This window comes from Rhinoderma darwinii, chromosome 2, assembly GCF_050947455.1.
Source record: "Rhinoderma darwinii isolate aRhiDar2 chromosome 2, aRhiDar2.hap1, whole genome shotgun sequence".
Classification (NCBI taxonomy): domain Eukaryota; kingdom Metazoa; phylum Chordata; class Amphibia; order Anura; family Rhinodermatidae; genus Rhinoderma; species Rhinoderma darwinii.
Genome location: NC_134688.1, coordinates 384373976 through 384397848, shown reverse-complemented (window position 1 = coordinate 384397848; position 23873 = coordinate 384373976). Strand labels below are relative to the sequence as shown.

Genomic DNA, 23873 nt, shown 5'->3' with positions numbered 1-23873 from the left:
CCTAGGGGGACTAATAAAAAAAGTAAAAATGAGTAAAACAAAGTTGTTTTTTTTATGTTAAAAAAAATAATTCAAATTAAATGTTCAATAAACCCCTCTTTTCCCATTTTCCCCCTAGAGCATAGTAAAAAATAAACATAATTGGTATCCCCGCGTCCGTAAAAGTCTGAACTATTACAATATATACGGTGAACGCCGTAAAATAAATAAAATTGTAAATGCCAGAATCTCCCACAAAAAATAAAAAAAAAAGTGATCAAAATGTCGCATGTACACCAGAATGGTATTATTAAAAACTACAGCTTATCCCGCAAAAAATAAGCCCTCATACCACTTAATCAACGGAAAATTAAAAAGTTATGGCTCTCGGAATTTGGCGACACAAAATACATTTTCTTTTTTACACTTAGGTTTTTACTTGTAAAATATAGAAAATATATATATATACAGTGAAGGAAATAAGTATTTGATCCCTTGCTTATTTTGTAAGTTTGCCCACTGTCAAAGACATGAACAGTCTAGAATTTTTAGGCTAGGTTAATTTTACCAGTGAGAGATAGATTATATATATATATATATATATATATATATATATATATATATATATATATATATATATATATATATAAAAAAAGAAAATCACATTGTCAAAATTATATATATTTATTTGCATTGTGCACAGAGAAATAAGTATTTGATCCCCTACCAACCATTAAGAGTTCAGCCTCCTCCAGACCAGTTACACGCTCCAAATCAACTTGGTGCCTGCATTAAAGACAGCTGTCTTACATGGTCATCTGTATAAAAGACTCCTGTCCACAGACTCAATTAATCAGTCTGACTCTAACCTCTACAACATGGGCAAGACCAAAGAGCTTTCTAAGGATGTCAGGGACAAGATCATAGACCTGCACAAGGCTGGAATGGGCTACAAAACCATAAGTAAGACGCTGGGTGAGAAGGAGACAACTGTTGGTGTAATAGTAAGAAAATGGAAGACATACAAAATGACTGTCAATCGACATCGATCTGGGGCTCCATGCAAAATCTCACCTCGTGGGGTATCCTTGATCCTGAGGAAGGTGAGAGCTCAGCCGAAAACTACACGGGGGGAACTTGTTAATGATCTCAAGGCAGCTGGGACCACAGTCACCAAGAAAACCATTGGTAACACATTACGCCGTAATGGATTAAAATCCTGCAGTGCCCGCAAGGTCCCCCTGCTCAAGAAAGCACATGTACAGGCCCATCTGAAGTTTGCAAATGAACATCTGGATGATTTTGAGAGTGATTGGGAGAAGGTGCTGTGGTCAGATGAGACTAAAATTGAGCTCTTTGGCATTAACGCAACTCGCCGTGTTTGGAGGAAAAGAAATGCTGCCTATGACCCAAAGAACACTGTCCCCACTGTCAAGCATGGAGGTGGAAACATTATGTTTTGGGGGTGTTTCTCTGCTAAGGGCACAGGACTACTTCACCGCATCAATGGGAGAATGGATGGAGCCATGTACCGTCAAATCCTGAGTGACAACCTCCTTCCCTCCACCAGGACATTAAAAATGGCTCGTGGCTGGGTCTTCCAACACGACAATGACCCGAAACATACAGCCAAGGCAACAAAGGAGTGGCTCAAAAAGAAGCACATTAAGGTCATGGAGTGGCCTAGCCAGTCTCCAGACCTTAATCCCATCGAAAACTTATGGAGGGAGCTGAAGATCCGAGTTGCCAAGCGACAGCCTCGAAATCTTAATGATTTACAGGTGATCTGCAAAGAGGAGTGGGCTAAAATTCCATCTAACATGTGTGCAAACCTCATCATCAACTACCAAAAACGTCTGACTGCTGTGCTTGCCAACAAGGGTTTTGCCACCAAGTATTAAGTCTTGTTTGCCAAAGGGATCAAATACTTATTTCTCTGTGCACAATGCAAATAAATATATATAATTTTGACAATGTGATTTTTTTTTTTTTTTAATATATATATATATATATATATATATATATATATATATATATATATATATATATATATATATATATATATATATATATATATATATATATATATATATATATATATATATAATCTATCTCTCACTGGTAAAATTAACCTAGCCTAAAAATTCTAGACTGTTCATGTCTTTGACAGTGGGCAAACTTACAAAATCAGCAAGGGATCAAATACTTATTTCCTTCACTGTATATATATATATATACATATATATATATATATACATATATATATTTAGTATCGCCGTAATTGTATTGACCCACAGAATAAAGTTAACATGTTGTTTTAATTGCACAGTGAATTCCGTAAAAACGACACGCAAAAAACAATGGTGGAATCGCAGTTTTTTTTTTCTACCCCACAAATAATTGTTTTTCCCATTTCCTAGTACATTATATGGAAAAAGAGATGGTGCTATGGAAACCTACAACTCGTCCCGCAAAAATCAAGTCTGCTTAGGACTATATAGACGGAAAAATAAAAAAGTTATTGCTTTTGGAAGGTGGGGAGGAAAAAACGAAAATGAAAATCGGAAAAAGGGCTGCGGCGGGAAGGGGTTAAAGTCTTCATAACACTATCCAGTATAACATAGTTTGGTTTTGTCTAACTACATCATGCCCTATCCCTCGTGTTTTTTGACACTTATGAGGCATTTTATCCATTTGCATTAAGGACAATAAGTCTGTTAATTTATGATTCTAGGAACACCCCTTTATGTTATCACATGTGCACAGGACAGGTGATAATTTTCTGAAGCTTGGGGCCCCACCACTGAGACACCCACCGATCGTGGGACATTGAATGGAGTAGTGGTCGAACTTGTGTGCTGCCTCTCCATTCAAGGTCCGTGAGACTGACGGAAACAGCTGAGTAGAGGTAGCATACAGTATGTCCAGAGGTTGGACAGTGCCCTGTGCAGTATCTACCTCTCACAAGGGGCGTCCCCTACTGGTGTGCCAAATAATACAGTCATAGGCCCTGTTCACACAGAGTTTTTTTGCAGGCAGAAAATTCGTCCCCATACTAGTTCTTTGAACGCTCGTTTGCCAGATAATTGGCCAGTGTAAAAGGGCCTTTAAATATTAACTAAGGTTATGTAACGAAGTCAGAATACAATAAGTGCTTAGTTGTGCTCAGTTTTAGCTACATTTAGCCATATTTAGATATTTTTGTAGATTTAAGTCAAGGGAACAGTGAAATAAAGCCATCCTCCATTTAACACCAGTTATTTGCTTGCATAATTTTTTGGAGCTACTTTTTATAAATGGATTGTCTTTTAATAGCAATGTGATAAAATGCTGGCTACCTGCAGCCACCAATAAGGGAAGCTCGCTGCATACATATTTCTACAGCTTCCATTGAACTCAATGATAAATATGTATTCCGTAAGTTCCTAAATTCCCTGTAGTGGTGGCTGCAGGCATTGCAAGTCCACTTTTGATGAGTTTTGAATTAAATTTCATACAATTGGAGCTCAGAACCTGACTACAGACTACAATACATAACCCAGCAAGAAAGTGGCAGCTTGTAGTCAGATTCTATGGCTGGGATTTAGAGCTAGAGCAGAGCTCTGACCCCTACAGTATAAAAATATGTTATAGCATAAATTTACCTATTTAGATTAAATAAAAAACAAATCGATAGGTAAGACTAAGTAAAGTGAGTTAATATAATTTCACCCCAGATTAAATAATTATTAAATGGGTATATACAAATGTCATATTTGATCACATTTCCCCAACAGATTACCAGTAAAAGCAAGGAATCTATTTGGGAATTCATCAAAGGACTCCTAGATGCCTGGTCAGGATGGTCTGTCATGCTTCTTATTGGACTACTGGCAGGTATGGGTAGTTCTCATTGGATATAAGTGAGTACTGAGATTATAAACCATGTACTGCTGGAGACAGACATCGCTTCTTTAGTAAACATGTTCTTCAGTGGCACGTCTACAACAATACACTGGTTCATCTTGTCTATAAACATACAACTATATGTGTACTTTTTTAAGGTTTTCTGTGCGTGTACTCTGTAAGTGCTATATGGAGACATGGGGGGGCACCGAAGTACCGGTTCACACAGGGTGCCATGTAGGGTAAGGTCTGGTTCCCGAGGGTGTAACTAGCCAGAGAGTGTCAATATCATGTGGGATCTGTACACATTGTGTTTAATAGGTTCCTACTAGTTTAAATAAGTAGCACTAAATGTACATGACATGTACATGTGCTAAGACCTAGATCAGATCTTGGGCTGGACAGAGGAGCTTCAAGGTACACCTCTACCTACTGCATTACCTTTACACAACCATAAACATTTAAAGGACAAATTCAGCATATTGTATTAGCATACTAATGTTTTAATTCACTATATCATAAATTTTTAATACATTTAAAGGGGTATTCCCAGAATAGACATTTAACACCTACGCATAGGATAGGTGATTAGTGTCTGATCGCTCTGACCCTCACCGCTGGTACCCCCATTTATTACTAGAATTTGAGTGCCGAGCCCCCCCATTCCTCCCCACTGCAAACCAAATGTCTATACTGGAAATATCCCTTTAAGCAGAATTTGTATTTTGACTATTACTCCAAATCACCTCAAGATGTCAGTGTTGTTCATGCTATTAGCCATTCTACCAAGCATTTCACTGTGTTTTATTATACAGGACGTGTAAATGCTTTATCAGCTGAAATATTAACATATAATCAGATTGCTGTTCTTTCTAAATTCTGTTTTTAATAAAGCATACAATGGGTCTACAGGGTACACATTTTATGATCAATACGCAACCTGACAGATAGATAGGGCATATAAATGTGTACAAGAGGAAACCGCAGTTCTCCAAACCTTAATACAAAGCTTACAAGTCCGCTCTTTTCTTTTCTAGATTATTTTCCTTTGCTGGTTAAATTTGAGCAAAGCTTGAAAAACTTTATCAAGGACCAGGCATCTGTAAGACGTCATAATAAATCGCAATTTCCCACTAGCTCCGCAATGCTCTAATCAATGTATGTGAGACAGAAATAAAGCATTAGGGCTCATTCACCTGGCTGGTTTATGGCTTATTAAAGGTTCTGAGTTTTAGAGATCTGTAATAAGGAATCCATAGAAGTTTATGCTTCCATATGCCTCCGATTTTATTTTTTTTTCTGTAAGATTCATGCGGAATCCCCCCCAAAAAAAGTGCCATGCTCCATCAGATGCCGTATTGTGGAAATATTACTCCTTGTAGCATTGCTTCTAGAAGATAACACCTCTGTAATATGATGTCACGCAGAGGCACACAGAGTGTAGTATGGAGCACTATACAATAGTCAGTGGGAGTTCCACTGCCACTATTGGTCCCAATGATCACGTGATCACTGGGACAACTAACTAGACCCCATACAGCCATGATTGGCACAACTGTCACATTATTAGACCTGCTTTCCCATGCTGATCGTTGCCCTGTTTATACTGTGATGACGGCCCCAGTTACAGGGGAACTATCTAGTGTAAAAACTGAAAAAAAAAACCATTTCCTCCAAAGGTCTTTTCTGACCTTCTGGGGGACAACTTGTAAACAAAAATGGAAAAACAAATTATAGTAATAATAAGCAATCATTAAAAAAAATTTTTTTTAACCAGAATTGTGGCATTAATGCTGTGCGTCACATTTATTAACTGTATTAAACACTTTCAGCATCATGCTCGCCAAGGGGCGTGACTTAGCGGCAAAATGGCATAGCTTTTTTGGCGCAAAACACTGGCCTAAATTAAGCCAACTAAGAGGTGGTATAAGGAAAAGAAAAGTGTCTAACAAGTTTAGCTAGATGTGCCAAATTTATCATACAGCATGCACCACTAAATTTGGCATATCGTCTGACATCCCTGTCACTGTCTCAAACTTAGACAGTATTAGTAACTCTGCCCCATGTGTGTAAAAATGTCAACAAACAAAGCTTTACCTGTCATCCAAAAAAGAAAAGACACAAAAATCCCTTTAATAGCATAAAAAAAAATGATGACCATTAAACCAGCACAAGCAGAAAATCGCTAAAAAGTGTCTGGTCATTAAGTAGAAAAATATATGCGGTATTAAGGGGTTAAAGTGAATTTATTACCTGATGTGAGTTGTGTCTGTCTGTTTGTATAGTGTACATATAGTAATATCCGCTAATTCTTGATGTGCTTGTCTATTGAGTAGCAACATATAGTCCTGATATAGTCTCCTATAAAGCTTTACTTTGCCTGTCCCAGTCAATTATTGTAAGTTTAACAAATACTGTCTGGAGTAGGCTGGAGGCTAATGTCTCGTAGAGTTGCCTAAAAATGTAGACAGATAAGGAATATATGTTGTTTTCTTCCAGCACTTCTTTAAATATGCTGCTCTACTTATGTAATTGAGTTTGCCCAGAGGCTGTCATACTGACCAGTTTTGCCAATAAGAAGGTTATTAAGCAGTTTCCAAAATCTTTCTGGTTTAGCTGAACAGCATATTGAGCACAAAAGTTCTCTAATTTTAATGTTGTACTTTGTTATCTTTGCCTGGCTTTTTAAAGGGAATGTGTTTTCAGAAAAATTACCTATCGTTTAAATTGAGTTTTTATGGTAAACGTATTTTTTAAGATTTTTTTTTTTTTTTTTTTTTGTCCACATCAATTTTCCATGTCATTATCTCTGTAAAATATAAATTCTGAAGTATTGCAGTTCTCACTCTGGCCACTGAGCCTCATAATAGACTGACACTTCCTGTTCTGTAGAGATTACTTCTCAGCAGGAGTAAAATGAAAGGTAAAAATGCTACTACAAAGCTGGAGACAGATATCACATTGACAATAGGTGATGTACAAAGCTCCCCTACTCCTGCTCTCTGCACAGGTTACAGAGCATGCCTAGAACACTCTCCCATAGAAGTCATTGGATCATCTCCAGACTACTGCTAAAATTGTAGGGTGACTGTGTGGGACTTGTCCTCCTAGAATGTAAATGGAAAAGAATTCAAACAGCGGATCTATTTTTTATTTCATCTTCAAAACGTATTGTTTATTTTAGTGGTACATAGCGTATATTATTCTTGATCTTTGTAGGTACTTTAGCAGGTGTTATAGACTTGGCAGTGGATTGGATGACCGACCTAAAAGAGGGAATATGTCTTAAAGGGTTCTGGTATAGTCATGAACAGTGCTGCTGGACATCAAATGAAACAACCTTTGAGGACCGGGATAAGTGTCCTCTGTGGCAGAAGTGGTCTGAACTGATGATCGATAAATCAGAGGTAACATTCTATTCTAGTCTTGTTTGAAGTCTTCTACTCATTTGCTATTATTAGGAAACACATGTACAACTTAATACTGGACTAATTGATTTGTATCAGACATTTTTAACATTCATTCAGTGTTTTGGAAAATATAATCTGAAAGATTATGGCCTCCACAGTTCATCTCCAGCTTCACCAGGGAACTTTCAAAGTCATTCTTGACTTCATTCAACTATTCCAGACCATCAAATAAAGAGGGACTGTTTTTGTTGTGTTCTTTATCAGCGGAACCGGACCATCAAGTGGCAGATTATAAATAATATAAATAACTTCACATACATGAATGCCGTCTACCGAGGTCAGGATATTGAGAATTCCAACTAAAGGTCTGCACTGATAATCTGTTTCAGATTGAAATGCATGTTGTATGCAGATGAGAAGGAGAAGTGTAAAGTACTTGGCTTGATATAGAGTAAACAGAATTAGGTTGTTTTTTTTTTTAGCCAATATGTTCTCCTCTCTGAAGGCCCTGGCAAAATAACACTAGATCTTCTTAATTCCCCTTGGAAAGTTTATGCATTCCTGCCATAGTGTATAATAATTCAGTTCACTTTATGCCATGAAAACTGTTGGCTATGCCTCTGGTATACAGAATTTATAAACGCCAGACTCCATGACGGACATTTAAAAAGTGATTCTGCTAGCAAAAACTATGCTGATTTATTAGCAAGTGAAATGACAAAACATATAGTCTGGGTTCATATATACATTCACAAAGTATTTAGTCTGCAGTAAAATCGATAAAAGGGGCTCCTTGCAGAGCATCTAGTTTTTGATGATATAGATACTACTGATGACCTGGAAGATTGTTATTCTTCAAATGAGCACCAATGATGAAAACTTAAATGTTATCCTGAGCAGAAGTTGCAACCATAGTCGGCCATTTTGGATGCAATGGAGTCCTGTCTTTGGTCATCCAGTCACCCATAATGTCTACAGGATTACACTGGCACTTCTTTTCTCTCCCATCCCTCCATCTTTTTTTCTTCTGTATTTATCTTGTGTATATTACTCCAAGTGTACCTGTGCTGACTGTGCCTACTTGTATTAATACACAAGGGGAAGATATGCCTACACAAAGGGAGAAACACATTTAAGACAACCTACATGCAAGCTATTGGATAGCATAGAAATCTCCCCCGCTGATTTCATTCTTTTAAAATCTTTTTTTATTAAAAAAGAGTTTTGTACAAATACCAGCAGAAAATAACAACAGGCAGTATAAGACGGGAATAATAGGAGAATTTGTATAGATCTAATGTCCATGTTTCATAACATCAGTTGGTACTCGTATGAGTCCACAAGAATGTGGCTGTTATCAGAGTAAACAATATTAGAAATAGTCAAAGGTTCAGTCTGGCCAAATCAGCTATAATACACTCCTCAACATTGAAATTGCAACACCAAGAGGAGCAAGCCGTAAGGTTATGTATATCGAGGAAGTAGCAAGTGTCGCTAAAATCTGCAAATCATCACATTTTCAAGCACCTCGCTCCAATCTGTGGCATGTGGGAGGGGCATAAAAGCTAGATTGAAAGCAAAGTTTTTTAGCTACACAAAACCTCGGCTCAAATGGTGTGGGATGATTGTGCGATGCCTCCTGTTCGTTGACGTGCCAGTTATCGCAAAACATTTCTCATTATCTTTAATTACTGCACAAAAGTAAATATGAGAATTGTGTGTATACTATGTAAATGAACACTCTTATTAACAAACATACATCTTCATTTAACGTTCAAAACCCAACACCCACAGTACTCACAGACTCAAGTGTCACATTATGCAGAGTCTGATTGAAGAGGCAGGGATTCATTAAGGGTATGTTCACACGCTTAGCAAAATACGTCTGAAAATCCAGAGCTGTTTTCAAGCGAAAACAGCTCCTGATTTTCAGACGTTTTTCTAACAACTCGCGTTTTTCGCAGCGTATTTTACGGCCGTTATTGGAGCTGTTTTTCAATGGAGTCAATGAAAAACGCCTCCAAAAACGTACCAAAAAGTGACATGCACTTCTTTTTCGCAGGTGTTTTTTTACGCGCCGTATTTTGACAGCGAAGCGTAAAATTAAGCCTCGTGGGAACAGAACACCGTAAATCCTATTGCAAGCAATGGGCAGATGTTTGGAGGCGTAATGGTGCCGTTTTTTTCAGGCGTAAATTGAGGTGTAAACAGCCCGAATTACGTCTGAAACCACTGCGTGTGAACATACCCTAACAGTTTTAATAGTCGACCACAAACCTATGAACACGGGCATGCTGGGATGTTATTGTATCTGTTTGATCTTCAATCAACATATGGACATTTCATACTGACTATATAGAGAGAAGGATATTAATACTCAATGACACCAGAACTCTGTATGTTTTTTTTACATATTAACTTCCCTACTCTAAAACCATCTCCTGAAGGTTTTGTATGCAATTTCTAATCATAATTTCTATGCTTTTCCTATTTCTGTACTTACATCAAGGTGTACGATTCATTTATGTTATTCTTTTGCTTCTTGAGTTATTTTAGAATTTTTTTTTTTTTTTTCAGGGTGCCAGTGCATATATTTTAAATTATTTCCTCTATACTATGTGGGCTTTGACTTTTTCCTTTTTGGCCGTTTCCTTGGTTAGAGTCTTTGCTCCTTACGCATGTGGATCAGGAATTCCTGAGGTAAGAGGACACAATGTTTTCGCATTCTTCATCTCCCTTGTAATATGTAGTAAGTTGGTGGCAGTGGGGTACCCAGAATTTTTCATGATAAGGATTAAATCAACAGGCCTGGTTTTGCCGGAATAACACTGTTGTGATGACAGCAGCCAGGACTGCTGCCAGGTTTTTGGGTAATCAACCTGGGATTCAATGCAAAGGTGAGCAGTGTCTAGTGCTGATGTTGCTAAATAGTAGGGTTTATCTTATAAGTCCCTTCTATAAACCAGTGGTACATTTATTTGTACTATGGGTACCATATATGCATGCATTCCAAACCCGGAAAAACCATGGTGTGCAAGGTCAAACAAGACCAAATTTTATATATAATTATGGCCCAAAATATGTGAGCAAATGAAGTTCTGTGTTATATTAGACAGGCCAGTCTACTGCTTGCTTTCTCTTTCCAGCCAGGCATGGAAATTACATTTTATTTAAGGACCATGAAACTTTAAAGGAAGATAGGAAGCTTGACACCTGTGTATATGAAGAAGTTAACTAAAAAGAAAATGTAACTTTAAATGGTGTCGTGTGTGCTACAAAATTCCAGTTTTATAGCAAAATAAAACTCAGCTTTACAATGTTTTGCCTATTATACTTGAAGCAGATTCCTTGGTTTATTTCACACATGCGTCTTGTCTTTATGTTTAACAGATTTTTATTGGTTGTAAACTTTACATAAGAATACAGATAATTATAGACAATCAGTCTTCAATATTGCAGAAGTACTATATAAAATAAGTCATTAAAATAAACATCTAAGTACTAATGTTGAGAAAAAGCAATAAGAATACAAAACTGAAGTCTACATTTTACCATTTTGTAAAGTATTGTATGGGGGGAGGTTAAGAATATGTTGAGGGAATGGAGAGAACATAGGGAGAAAGGCGGGGGGTTAGGGGGTGTTCCATTCTTTGTAAAAAGGGGAAAAAAAGATACAAAATATCTTGCTTGACGTCTATACCACATCAAAGTGTTTATATTTACTCCGTAGTTCCCAAGTTTGGGTAAATTTAGAATGAGTGCACGTTTCCCAGTGGGCAAATTGTTCTTATCTATAGATTTGGTCACATTTATTAATCCAGTGTGACAGGGTAGTGGGTGTTGTTTGCTTCCTATATAATAGAATTAATAAGCCGGCTGCAGCTAATAGTTTTTTTAACATTAGATGAACATTTGATTTCTGTGAGTAGGCCTAACAGGCAAATTTGAGTGGAGATTGGCATAATTATTTGGGTAATTTTTGAGATTTCCTCGCACATCGGTTCCCAAAATGGTTTAATCTTAGAGCCCACAAGATATGGTACAGAGATCCAGCATCACAGTTACATTTCCAGCGCAACGGGCTAACAGTAGAAAACATTTTATGTAACCTAGTGGTGGTGTAATACCATCTTGTAAGGAGTTTGTAAGAATTTTCTAGTCTCCTGACACAGCGGGAAACTCTGGGAGTCGGAGTCCTCATAGCCATTTTTTCCTTATTTGTAAATTTTATTTGTAAATCCTTTTCCCATGTTACAAGATATGAGAGGTCTGGTGTTTTAGGATTAAATACTAAGAGATTATATAGAAGGGAAAATTTCCTACGTGGGTCCTTAGTTAGTACAAGTTTATCAAATTCTGTGTGCTTTCTAAACATAAATGATTTCTGGGGTAAAGGCATAATAGACTTCCAGAGAAAGTGTAATTGCATATAAATTAGAGTAGTCAGACGGGGATCCGTTAGGAGCTGAGGTAGTAGAGGGAATAACTCGTCTGGACAAAGATCTGTAATAGGTACAGATATATTTTTTAACAGAGTTTGTCAAGGTGGCTCTAAAATCTGTTTGATTTTATCAAAATGTCTCTTACCTGTAGCAATGGAGATGGCGAAGGAGCCAGAATTTCCCGGATATCAGAGTTATGCCAAGTGTGGAGGGTGGCCTTCGTAAATACATTTTGAGGAGCTGTGATTTGTTTCAAAAGGGCATTGTCCATAAATAACAGGGCTCTTAAAGGGGACATTTGACATGAAGTTTTCAATTTCTAAATCTAGATGATCTAAAGGCATTCTCAGCCACTCCAGAGATCTCACCCCTTATACTGCTTTGTAATACAGGCATGCGTATAACTCTTTGTTTCATGGCAAATACCAATAGTCCATGAGGAAGTCTTGGTCTATATTCTTTCCAAAGAAAGCCTGAGAGGACCTTTCTCAGTTGGAGAAAGAAAGAGCATCGGAGTAAGATCGGGAGTGTCCGGAAATAGTACAATATTTTGGGAAGAACTATAGATTTTACTAGGGATCTACGTCTGAACCATGATGTGAGAGGCAGGTCTCATGAATCCAATAAATGTTTTATTTTTTTGAGGGAGATTCCTATAATTAGCATTATACAAGGAATGATGGCCAGGAGTAATGTTTACTCCCAGAAATGTCATAAACTCTGAGGACCATTGGTATGGAGTGGATGAAGCCAATGATAGAGAAAATTGTAGATCTAGGTCTGGAATAGGGTTTCAACTGTAATAATAAAAAGTAATGGTGAGAGTGGGCATCCCTGTCGGGTTCCATTTGTAATGGGAAAGGATGGGGACAAGGTGCCATTGACTAGAACTCTGGCTGTAGGGGCATTGTACATTACTATAACTGCTCTCACAAAATCAGAAGGGATGCCAAATTTCTCCAAAGCTTTAGACATGAATAGCCAATCAATTCGACGTAGCCTTGAGTACACATTAGCCAGATTCGATGGGCCACATTGTAGGAACTGTTAGTTCGCGATTAAGTTGTTTAACTGTAATCGACACTTCTTGTCTCAGATAAAAGTATCCTGTAAATCTCTCTCAACCCCTCCCCCCCACTCTCCTCCTCCCCCTCACTCCTTCTTCCCCTATCCTCTCCCCTCCAGTTCCCCTTCCTACTTGTGTACTTACATTATATCTTTCTAATGTATTGCTCTAATTTTTGCATCTTAACCTGAATGTTAAGACATAGCTGCATATGCAATGCTACATTGTATCTTTTGACACTTCTCATCTGTTTGATTGTACATTCATATGCTGTCAAAACAACTTTTTGCAATTCAGTTGTATGATTTAATTTTGTTTAAAACAATAAAAAGAAAATTGAAAAGAAAATATTAGCCAATCAATTCTATCAAATGCCTTCTCAGCATCAGTACCGAGAAGGACTAAAGGCAGGGAATGAAGTCTAGCATATTGAATCAGGTGCAGAAGACAGATCGTATTTTGCCTCCCTTCTCTGCCCAGTACAAAACCTGATTGTTCTGGATGTATTAAGGATGGAAGAAGTGGTTTGAGTCTATGTTCTAAGTAATTTAGCACACAATTTCAGATCGTTGTTTAATAACGAAATCGGTCTACAGCTAGTGCTTTTCCTTCTTTGTGGATAACAGTTATTTGTGCAGCTAGCATTTGTTTTGGTAATGGGTCTCATAACAAAGCCCGATTACAGACATTAAAGAATCTTGGTAGGAGGGTCTCTTTAAAAGAGTTGTAATAAAAGGCTGGAAAACCATCTAGACCAGGGCTTTTATGAGGAGGGGTACTCTTTAAGGCATATTCTAGCTCATGGTATGTAAAAGGAGACAGAAGTGTAGAGGTTTGTTTGTTTGTTAATTTGGGACGTTTTAGAGAACTAAGCTATCCATTTATTTCCCCAGTTTTAATGTCTTGTTCCTGAGGAGAAGGTGACCCACTAAAGTTGTACAATTGTGTATAATAATCGCTAAATTGGGCAGCTATTTGGGCCAAAGTACGTACCATTCGGCCAGACGTAGATTTAATAGATTGTATAAAGCTAAGAGACTTCCGTTTTTTAAGTTGAGACATCATACATTTTTACACTTTATCCCTGTGTATTGGGCCGACAAATATATCTTGGCTGATTAGACATTTAAGAGGTTTTTTAACTCCGTTCTAGCGTGTTCCACTTGTTCTAGAAGTTCTGGAGTCAGGTTTTTTTTTTTTGTATTTCAGTTCTATTTTGTCTTGTAGCTCAACTTAAAGTGCTTGTCTATGTTTTTTGACATGGGCGCCAACGCTATAACCGATTTGTGTGCTTCCCAGAGAATTCCTCGGGAAGTGTAGTTCCAAGACTAGTCCAGGCAAAAATCCACCCCCAGGCCTCTTACCCGAGTATGGCAGTTCCTGTATCGCATAGTAGCCTTCAGGGCTAATCTTTTCTTCAAAGGATAGTGAGAAAGTCTGTATCACCGCGCCCAACAAAATGGCCATCGTCTGTGTCCAAATGTTTACATGCAGCTGTAATGGCACCTAGAGCGGCTTGAACAGTGTCAAGGTAGCGGAGGGTATCGGGACCTCAGAGTGTTATATATATTGAGACACGGTTTGCCCAAAAGCAATAACGTGCACTCCAGGTTTCACAAAGTCCTCTAACAGGGGTAAGAGAGCTTCAGAGACTAGATTGGGGCAAATTGGTAGAAGAATCTAGTTAGAATGGGACTAGGTTCAGAGCGGGTGAATTGCGGGTGAATTGCGGCCCCATTCATTTCAATGGGCCCATGCACACGACCGTGGTTTCCACGGTCCGTGCATTGCCCGGGAGCCTGGACCGCAAAAAGATAGTACATGTCTTATTAAGGCCGCATTTTGCTGGCAAATGAATGTACACGGCAATGTGTAAGGCCCGTGATTTGCGGGCAGCTGCGGGAGACACTCCTCGGCCATCCGCAAGCTGCAAATCACGGCCCGTGCACACCACTACGGTCGTGTGCATGAGGCCTTAGAAGCAAACAGCTATAAAGTATAGACCCATAGCAGGTATAATATGGATCTGTAAAACATGGATCTGTAATAGGACCATGTGTATGAGCCCTTAGTGCACAAGTCTGCATGACATCACATATCCCAACAGCCTCCTGCTGGTTATGAATCTGTATAAAGCATGCTCTGCTTTGGCGCCTTCTAGGAGATTACATCATTATACAATAATCTAATGTAGTGAAACAAATTTCCTGCTGTGAGCTATAATAGGACCTCTGCTCAGCTGTCGCAAATGTGATTCTGATGGGTTCCAAGTGGCAACCTATAGAAGTTTGTTTGTGTAAAACAAATAATTAGCACAGGTACTCAACACAATTTGTAGCTGTAAATGTGCTAAGTATATGACAAATAATGATCCTGTGGGGTCGTGTATGTTGTCATCTTACAAAAAGATTGAAGATCCAAGTGTTTGACCAAATGGGGCATTGTTTTCTATAAGTCTGCCATATACATGTGTAGTTCTATGCACTATTAAATACAATGCAGTTTTCCTTTTCTTTTGCTCTAGATAAAAACCATTCTCAGTGGTTTCATAATAAGGGGATACCTAGGAAAGTGGACACTGTTGATAAAAACAGTGACTTTAGTGCTAGTGGTGTCTTCAGGATTGAGTCTCGGAAAAGAAGGACCTTCAGTGCATGTCGCATGTTGCTGTGGGAACCTATTCAGCAGCCTGTTGTCCAAGTACAGCCAGAATGAAGGAAAGAGGAGGGAAGTAAGTAAAGTAGGCTAAAAAATAAAACAGACTACTTAATTAACAAATATGTAAAAAAAAATTAACCCTACACTCTTTATGTTACAGGTGCTCTCAGCAGCAGCGGCAGTAGGAGTCTCTGTTGCTTTTGGAGCCCCAATTGGTGGAGTGCTTTTCAGTTTGGAAGAGGTACTCTTCTCTAGAATATGTTATTCCTCCGTACCTTGCAGCACAGATTTTACAATAAAAGTTGAAACCATTGTGACAATATAAATTCTTAATTCACTTAGATTACAAGATGCGGTCTGACCACAATCATTTATTATGTTGACTATCTACTGAATGACATAAGAAGCATTAAAGAGGGCTCATTTAAATTAATGGCCAACAATTACTTTTAACCTCTTCCCACCGCAGCCTTTTTTTCGGATTTTTATTTTTGGTTATTCCTCTCCATCTTCCAAAGCCATGACTTTTTTCCGTCTATATAGCCATACGAAGGCTTGTTTTTGTGAGATGAGTCGTAGTTTTTTACAGCACCAATTATTGTACCATATAATGTACTGTAAGACTGGAAAAAAAATGTGGGGTAAAATGGGAAAAAAACAGCGATTCCTCCATTGTTTTTTTGGGTTTCGTTTTTAGGGCGTTCAGCATGTGATAAAAATGTTGTGTCTCCAAATTCTGAGAGCCATAACTTTTTTATTTTTCCATTGATTGAGTGGTATGCTTATTTTTTGCGGGGCGAGCTGTAGTTTGTATTGTTACCATTTTAGGGTACATTTTTTATCACTTTTTAGTCCATTTTTTTTGTTGGTGATTAACTAACCAAAAAGCAGTAATTTGGGCATTTTACACTGTAAGATACAGCCGACACGCTCATTCGATGGAGCAGGCTCAGCCTGTGTGCCCGCTCCATACTCTCCCCACCCGACCTCCGACGTATAGAAATGGCAGGTGTCGGGAAGGGGTTAATGGATCTTGTGGTACAGTACTTCACTGTCAAATCCTGTATGTCACTTTGGCTAATAGAGAAAATGGGTCCTGATCGAGGGATCCCCTCTGTTTTCTTCACTTTTTCACTATTTATTTCTATACATTAAGATACATTAGGTAGGAGCCCTGCCCATACGAGACTACAATCTTACATGTGTAGAACAGGCATAAAACAATAGGCTGTCTAATACCCTAATAATACTGTTTGCAATTTGGCCACAGGTGATAACACTATGGTCCTGATTTACCAGAAAATTATCTCTTAGGCCTCATGCACACGACCGTGGTGTTTTTCTGGTCCGCAAATTCCAGGACCGTGTTCCGTGGAATGTCATCCGCAGTTCATCCGTATGTAATCCGCAGTTCATCCGTATGTAATCCGCAAAAATGCGGATGAAAAAAAAAAAAAAAAAAAAGGACTTTTAAACAGGATGCCAAAAGCTTGGTCAAACCCCCTTTAGAAGGTCACATGATCCGCAAATCCGCAAACTGCGGATGACACACGGCGGTGTATCCGCAATTTCCACGGGCCCATTGACTTCTATTGGCATGTCCGCACCGCATTTGCGGCCCATAATAAGACATGTCCGGAGTTTCTGCGGCACGGATGTGCGGACATGCGGAGAGCCGTGAAAACACGGATAGTGGGTATGGCCACATAGAAATGAATGGGTCCGCAATTAACCCGTGGATTTGCGGTTGAATTGCGGACGCAAAAACACGGTCGTGTGCATGAGGCCTTATTGAGTATTAATATAGGTGGAAATGCTCTTAAAGTAGAAACTTAGAAAGTAATATTTGTTATTTCAAAAATGTTTTTATTAATTTTCTCCAAAAACACGTACAAAGATGTGTCATTCAAAATGATAACATGTTATATAAAATTCACATTTATCAGGAATCACATTTGGATTTTTGGTATTGTAGACAATAAGTGTAATAACATAGCTCCAGCAATGTAAGTTCCATTAAGAATGTGGAACACATACTGATTTACATATCTTTTGAAAACAAGAAGGGAAGGGGAAAAAAGGGAGGCAGGGAGGTAGGTCAGGGCTATGGAAGGAGGGGGAATAACCAGAGGAGGGGATGGGGGGGAGGGAGGTTGACTGGTGTTGAATTCAGCTAACATTGATGCCATTGATGACATTGATGAAGACAATGCATACTAAACCCGTTGTGTATAATGTAAAATAGTAATATTTGTTATTGTCAATAACGTTGCTCACACACTAAACATTATTTTACAAGTATCAGGAAAATGAATGACCGGGAAGTATCATATAGAAGTCACATTGGAAAATTTTGAATACATTAGAAAGTAATTATTGTTGGTCTATCACTTCAGTCGATTAAAAAAGTTGATCTTAAGCTGTCAGTGCCAGTCCAGCAATTATCAATTGTTATTCCACAGCAACTAAAAATAACAGCTAGCAAAAATAGAAGACCTTTTATAGCTGGAAATTCTACCTTCAACCGGTGAAAGGAAATGAAAATATAGAAAAAATATATATATTTATCATATATTTAAAATTGTATATTCACAATATAAATGTCTCATTGTTGCTTTTTTGTAGGGAACGCCATACAGCCCCCTCTGTAGATAGCGCCATACAGCCCCCTCTGTAGATAACGCCATACAAACCCCCTGTAGATAACGCCACACAGCCCACCCTGTAGATAACGCCACACAGTCCCCCCTGTAGATAACACCATACAGTGCCCCCCCCTGCAGGGAACGCCATACAGCCCCCCCCTGCAGGGAACGCCATACAGCCCCCCCTGCAGGGAACGCCATACAGCCCCCCCCTGCAGGGAACGTCATACAGCCCCCCCCCTGCAGGGAACGCCATACAGCGCGCCCCCCTGTAGGGAACGCCATACAGCACCCCCCTGTAGGGAACGCCATACAGCGCCCCCCCCCCCAAAAATGCGACCTATAGTGTGTCCTACAAATAACATGCATTTCATGGTATGGTGTTTTTTCTTCTAAGTAGTACATACGTATAGGACACACACTACAAGTCCTAGCTGTCAGTCATAAGATGAATGTCACCAGTGGCGTAACTACCGCCGTAGCAGCAGTACCGACGGGCAACACGGGCCCCCACCATGGCCGGAGGCTCCGCTAGCAGCCACTATGGCTGCTACAGCGGGACGCCACTGAACACGACTACGGCAGAGCAGGGAGGTATCTCCCCGCTCTACCATTAAACAAGACATGTATCCCCTATCCACAGGATAGGGGGTGCATGTGTGATCGCTGGCATTGATAGGGAGAATGGGGGACTGAAAGTCCCCTGAAGTTCTCCATCACTAACCTCTGACTTCCGGCGTCTGTGTCGGCAGCTCAATAAAAATGAAAGGAGCACTGGTCACGCATGCGCACAAGCGCGACCGGCGCTCCATTCATTTCTACGGAGCTGCCGACACAGACCCCGGAAGTCCGAGGTTTGTGATGGAGAACTTCAGGGCACTTTCAGTCCCCCGTTCTCCCTATCAATGCCAGCGATCACACATGTATCCCCTGTCCTGTGGATAGGGGGATACATGTCTTTTGTTTAATGGCAGAGCGGGGAGATACCTCCCTGCTCTGCCGTAGTGTTCAGTGGCGTCCCGCTGTAGCAGCCATAGCGGCTGCTAGCGGTGCCTGCGGCCATGGTTGGGGCCCGTGCCGGCGGGCGACACGGGCCCCCTCATGCCGCGGGCCCCGTAGCAGTCGCTGCCGCTGCTACGGCGGTAGTTACGCCACTGGTCTCAGTACTTCAGAGAGCATGTATTAGGAAATAAGGAAACACTCAATCGTTTTGGTTCTCAAAATTGAATTTTGCGAACTCCTATTTTGAATCAAAATTATAGAACAAATTTATGTAAAATGGAAATAATGATATGCAGTTACATACTGTTTTTACGTAGATGGTATGGTCCATCTATTGGTATGGCAGACATACCAAGCAGACAGATGGTATGTCTGCTTGGCCACCTTAGGTAGGTATATGATCACTCAAACTATACCTGAATAAAAATTTAATACAAATTTGAAAATAAATATGTGGAAAACAATATACTGAAATAATGGTGGCTCATCTAGTTTTTAATTAGAAGACATAAGTAAATATATATATATATATATATATATAATTTCTTAAATGTCTAGGAGAATGTTTGCCTATATTTGCTCATTATTAAAATTAGCTTTTTTTTGTAGGTCAGTTACTATTTTCCTCTAAAGACCCTGTGGCGTTCCTTTTTCGCTGCTCTTGTGGCTGCATTTACTCTGAGATCAATTAACCCATTTGGAAACAGTCGTCTGGTTCTCTTTTACGTGGAATATCATACACCTTGGTACATGGCTGAGCTATTTCCTTTCATTCTTCTTGGTGTTTTTGGAGGACTTTGGGGAACCCTCTTCATTCGTTGTAACATTGCTTGGTGTCGCAGGCGTAAGACCACCAGACTTGGCAAGTACCCAGTACTGGAAGTTATTGTGGTCACAGCAATCACGGCCATTATAGCTTACCCAAACCCATATACGCGAAGGAGCACAAGTGAACTCATCTCTGAGCTCTTCAATGACTGTGGAGCTCTAGAGTCTTCTCAACTCTGTGACTACATTAATGATATCAACATGACAAGACCTGTGGATGACATCCCGGATCGACCAGCTGGCCCAGGAGTTTACACTGCAATGTGGCAATTGGCCTTAGCTCTTATTTTTAAAATTATAATCACTATTTTTACATTTGGCATGAAGGTAAGTGCACTATATAAGGTTATTATAAACTAATATAATAAATTGCTTTTACTCTTATGATAATTCTAGGGTTTTGAACTCAATAAGGCTGTCTGGGAATTTGTACATTTACTGTAAGGCATGTTGAGGAACATGGAGGATTCAGCGCTTGATATGAAACCAATGAAGCACCATCCCCTTAAATATTAATAAATTGTGGGGGCGCTGGGATTTGTACATTTACTGTAAGGCATGGCAAGGAACATGAGTCATTCGGAGCTTGATATGAAACCAATGAAGAACCATACCCTTAAATATTAATAAATTAAACTAATGTCTGCTTGGATTTAGTCTCGACCCCAAAATGGCTTTCATACAGCACAAATGCAGCAGCTTTATATAAAAGACAAAAAAGCTTTATTGCTCATTAGCATTTTGTGAACATAAATGACAGTCTAGGAGAATTAATACGATCACTAAAGTCTTTTTAATGATGTCTCATGTTCAGATCTGGCCATGGCAAATATCACTCTGCAATGAAAAATACATCAAACTCTTAAAGATATTCTCAAACATTCTCTGGAGATAACAATCAATTAATAATGTCAACTCAAATGTATAATATATAAATAATATAATTTGGACAAGAAACACATCATTAGCTGTTCAACCTAATAAGCCAAGTAAAATGTCTGATGGAGTTTAGTAATTTAGTAAAAGCCACGGTCCTCATTTCAAGAACCCTTACCCATGCATCTTAAGCCATGTTACAACATTGTTTAAAGTGGTATTCCCATTTAAGCTGTGCATGAATTATTCTCAGTAGATCCTTTTTCACATTTTAACTTTTTTGTTGTTAACCCTTTACAAGCAGATGTCTCTCTCTTCCTGTTCCTATAGCAGATTAACCATTTAGGGCTTGTTCACACAGCGTGAATTCAATGCGTTTTTGCTGCGTTTTACACGCTAAAAAAAAAGGCATCAAAAACGCTTGCTTTAAAGGGATTATCCGGGAATACATTTAATTTTAATTTTAACTTAATTAGTCATATTTTAAAACATTTCTAATATAGTATCTACTTACCTGTGCCAGCGTTCCTGTTCTGATCTGCCGTCACGTGACCGCACCAAGGGTTAATTTTTAATTTCCTGTGAGGTACCGTGTCTTTGCTCAGCCAGCACTTCCGGCTGAGAAAGGCACGACGCGTCATCAACTACATTTACAGGAGGTGGGCCGGGCGGATGTTTCATGAGCTCTTCAGAGCTCCGCCTCATCTGGTCCCGCCGCCTGTAGATGTAGTTGATGACGCGCCGTGTCTTTACACAGCAGGAAGTGCTGGCTGAGCAAAGACACGGAGCGTCATCAATCTTAGTACACGCCCCCTCCTTCTATCTTGTCGTCCACGCCTCCTCAGACCTCTTCACACTCGTAGTTCCCGCACTGCCTGGCCGCCTTGTCTCTTCCCTAACACACCCCCTCCTCCTTTTATCTTGTCCTCCACGCTTCCTCCTCCTCCTCTATTGTCCTCCTATTGCTAATGGCCCTTTTTTTTTATCTATTAGCCTAATTACTGTCTGCAACATCCTGTGAACATAGAGGGGCGTGGCAGTATGCAATTAGCTGAAATGCTTTGAAGGAAGGGTGGATGTAAGCTGCCTCCTCAGATGCAGCAGGGGATCATGGGTATGGTGGGTTACAAGACAGGAAACAGCCCAGGACCTGTAATGATGGGGGTGGGGAGACAGATAAGTGAGCCCTAATCTACCCACCACTCAGTCCCTGCCTACTTGCAACGACCCGCCCTAGGCGACGGGGTACAACTGGGTGACGGTCCCTACGCTCAATAAGTGCACGACAGACAAACAGACAAGGGTACACAGAGCTAGGGGGAGGAAGGGGCAGTTGCCCACGGCAACACCATGAGCAACAAGAGAAGAGAACAAGCCGAGTCAAACCAGGAGAGTACGAGGTGCCAAACGCAGAGCAGAAGAGTAGTAAACAAGCCGAGTCAAACCAGGAGTGTACGAGGTACCAAACGCAGAGCAGGAGAGTAGTCAGCAAGCCGGGATCAATATGAAGCAAGGACAATGGTACAAGAAGCTGCAGCAGGGCCAGGAAACCAAACGAGAAGAATCACCAGCAAAGGAGGAACAGGAAAGGCAGGTATAAATAGACAGAGGGCGGGAGCTAGCTCCGTCTGGCCAGGCTGTGATAGGTTCTCCCACTCCTAAGCCTGCCACCCTGAGTGGTGGAAGATGGAGTCAGTCTCACAGACACAGAAGCAGGTGCAGACTGATTATCTATGGACGTTAACCCCGAAGCTGTGCCTGGCAGATCCTTTACAGTACCCCCCCCTTTTATGAGGGGCCACCGGACCCTTTCTAAGTGGACCTCCTGACCAATATCCGAGCGTGAACATCCCGAGCGGGTACCCAAGTCCTCTCCTCAGGCCCGTATCCTCTCCAATGGACCAGGTACTGGAGGGAGCCTTGGACCATCCTGCTGTCCACAATCTTGGCCACCTCGAATTCTGCCCCCTCAGGGGTGAGAACAGGGACTGGAGGTTTCCTCGAGGGAGCCAAGGATGGGGAGCAGCGTTTAAGGAGGGAGGAATGGAACACGTCGTGTACTCAAAAAAATGGGGGCAACTCCAGTCGGAAGGAGACAGGATTGAGGACTTCAATGACCTTGTACGACCCTATAAACCGGGGAGCAAACTTCTTGGACGGGACCTTAAGGCGCAAATTTTTAGACGATAGCCACACCAGATCCCCGACCATAAACAAGGGGTTAGCAGAACGTTTTCTATCTGCTTGAGTTTTTTGTATGCTCTGGGACGCCTCTAGGTTCTTCTGAACCTGAGCCCAGACTGTGCACAGTTCTCGATGAACGACCTCTACCTCGGGATTGTTGGAACTACCAGGTGAAACGGAAGAGAACCGTGGATTAAACCCAAAATTACAGAAAAAGGGGGAGACCCCTGACGAGTTACTGACCCGGTTATTAAGGGAAAATTCGGCGAGGGGAATGAATGAGACCCAATCATATTGATAGTCAGAGATAAAACACCTTAAATATTGTTCTAGAGACTCATTAGTCCTCTCAGTTTGGCCATAAGTTTCAGGATGGAAGGCAGAGGAGAAGGACAGATCAATCTCCAACTTTTTACAGAAGGCTCTCCAAAACAATGAAACAAATTGTACCCCTCTATCAGAAACAATATTGACAGGGACCCCATGGAGACGCAGGATGTGTTTGACAAACAAGATAGCTAACGTCTTAGCATTGGGTAGTTTTTTGAGGGGCACAAAGTGGCACATCTTACTGAAGCGGTCTACTACAACCCACACCACCGACTTGCCTTGAGATGGAGGCAAATCGGTGATAAAATCCATGGAGATATGGGTCCAAGGTCTCTAGGGAATGGGCAAAGAACATAGTAAGCCCGCTGGTCGGGACCTGGGAGTCTTGGACCTAGCACAAACTTCACAAGCGGCGACGTAGGCCTTAAAGGGAATGTGTTGCCAGAAAAACATGTTTTGTTTTTTTTAATTAAATATTTAGTGTGTAGGTGATTAAACATTGTTCACATTTTTTTTATTTTTTTCACGAGTCAGGAAATATTATAAATTAGATTCTAATTTATAATAT

At 40.1% G+C, this 23873-nt stretch overlaps 1 protein-coding gene across 4 annotated transcripts in view; it reads left to right on the top strand.

The window, feature by feature from the left end:
- CLCN4 (chloride voltage-gated channel 4) overlaps positions 1-23873 on the top strand; it is a 54562-nt gene that overhangs the window by 4713 nt on the left and 25976 nt on the right. For 3 of the 4 annotated variants that reach the window (XM_075853969.1, XM_075853967.1, XM_075853966.1), the window contains 6 exons: positions 3756-3855; positions 7084-7271; positions 9852-9974; positions 15307-15513; positions 15601-15681; positions 19697-20242. In XM_075853969.1, the coding sequence (XP_075710084.1) occupies positions 3756-3855; positions 7084-7271; positions 9852-9974; positions 15307-15513; positions 15601-15681; positions 19697-20242 (1245 nt within the window). The remainder of the gene's footprint in view (positions 1-3755; positions 3856-7083; positions 7272-9851; positions 9975-15306; positions 15514-15600; positions 15682-19696; positions 20243-23873) is intronic. The other variant, XM_075853970.1, reaches the window with a different exon arrangement.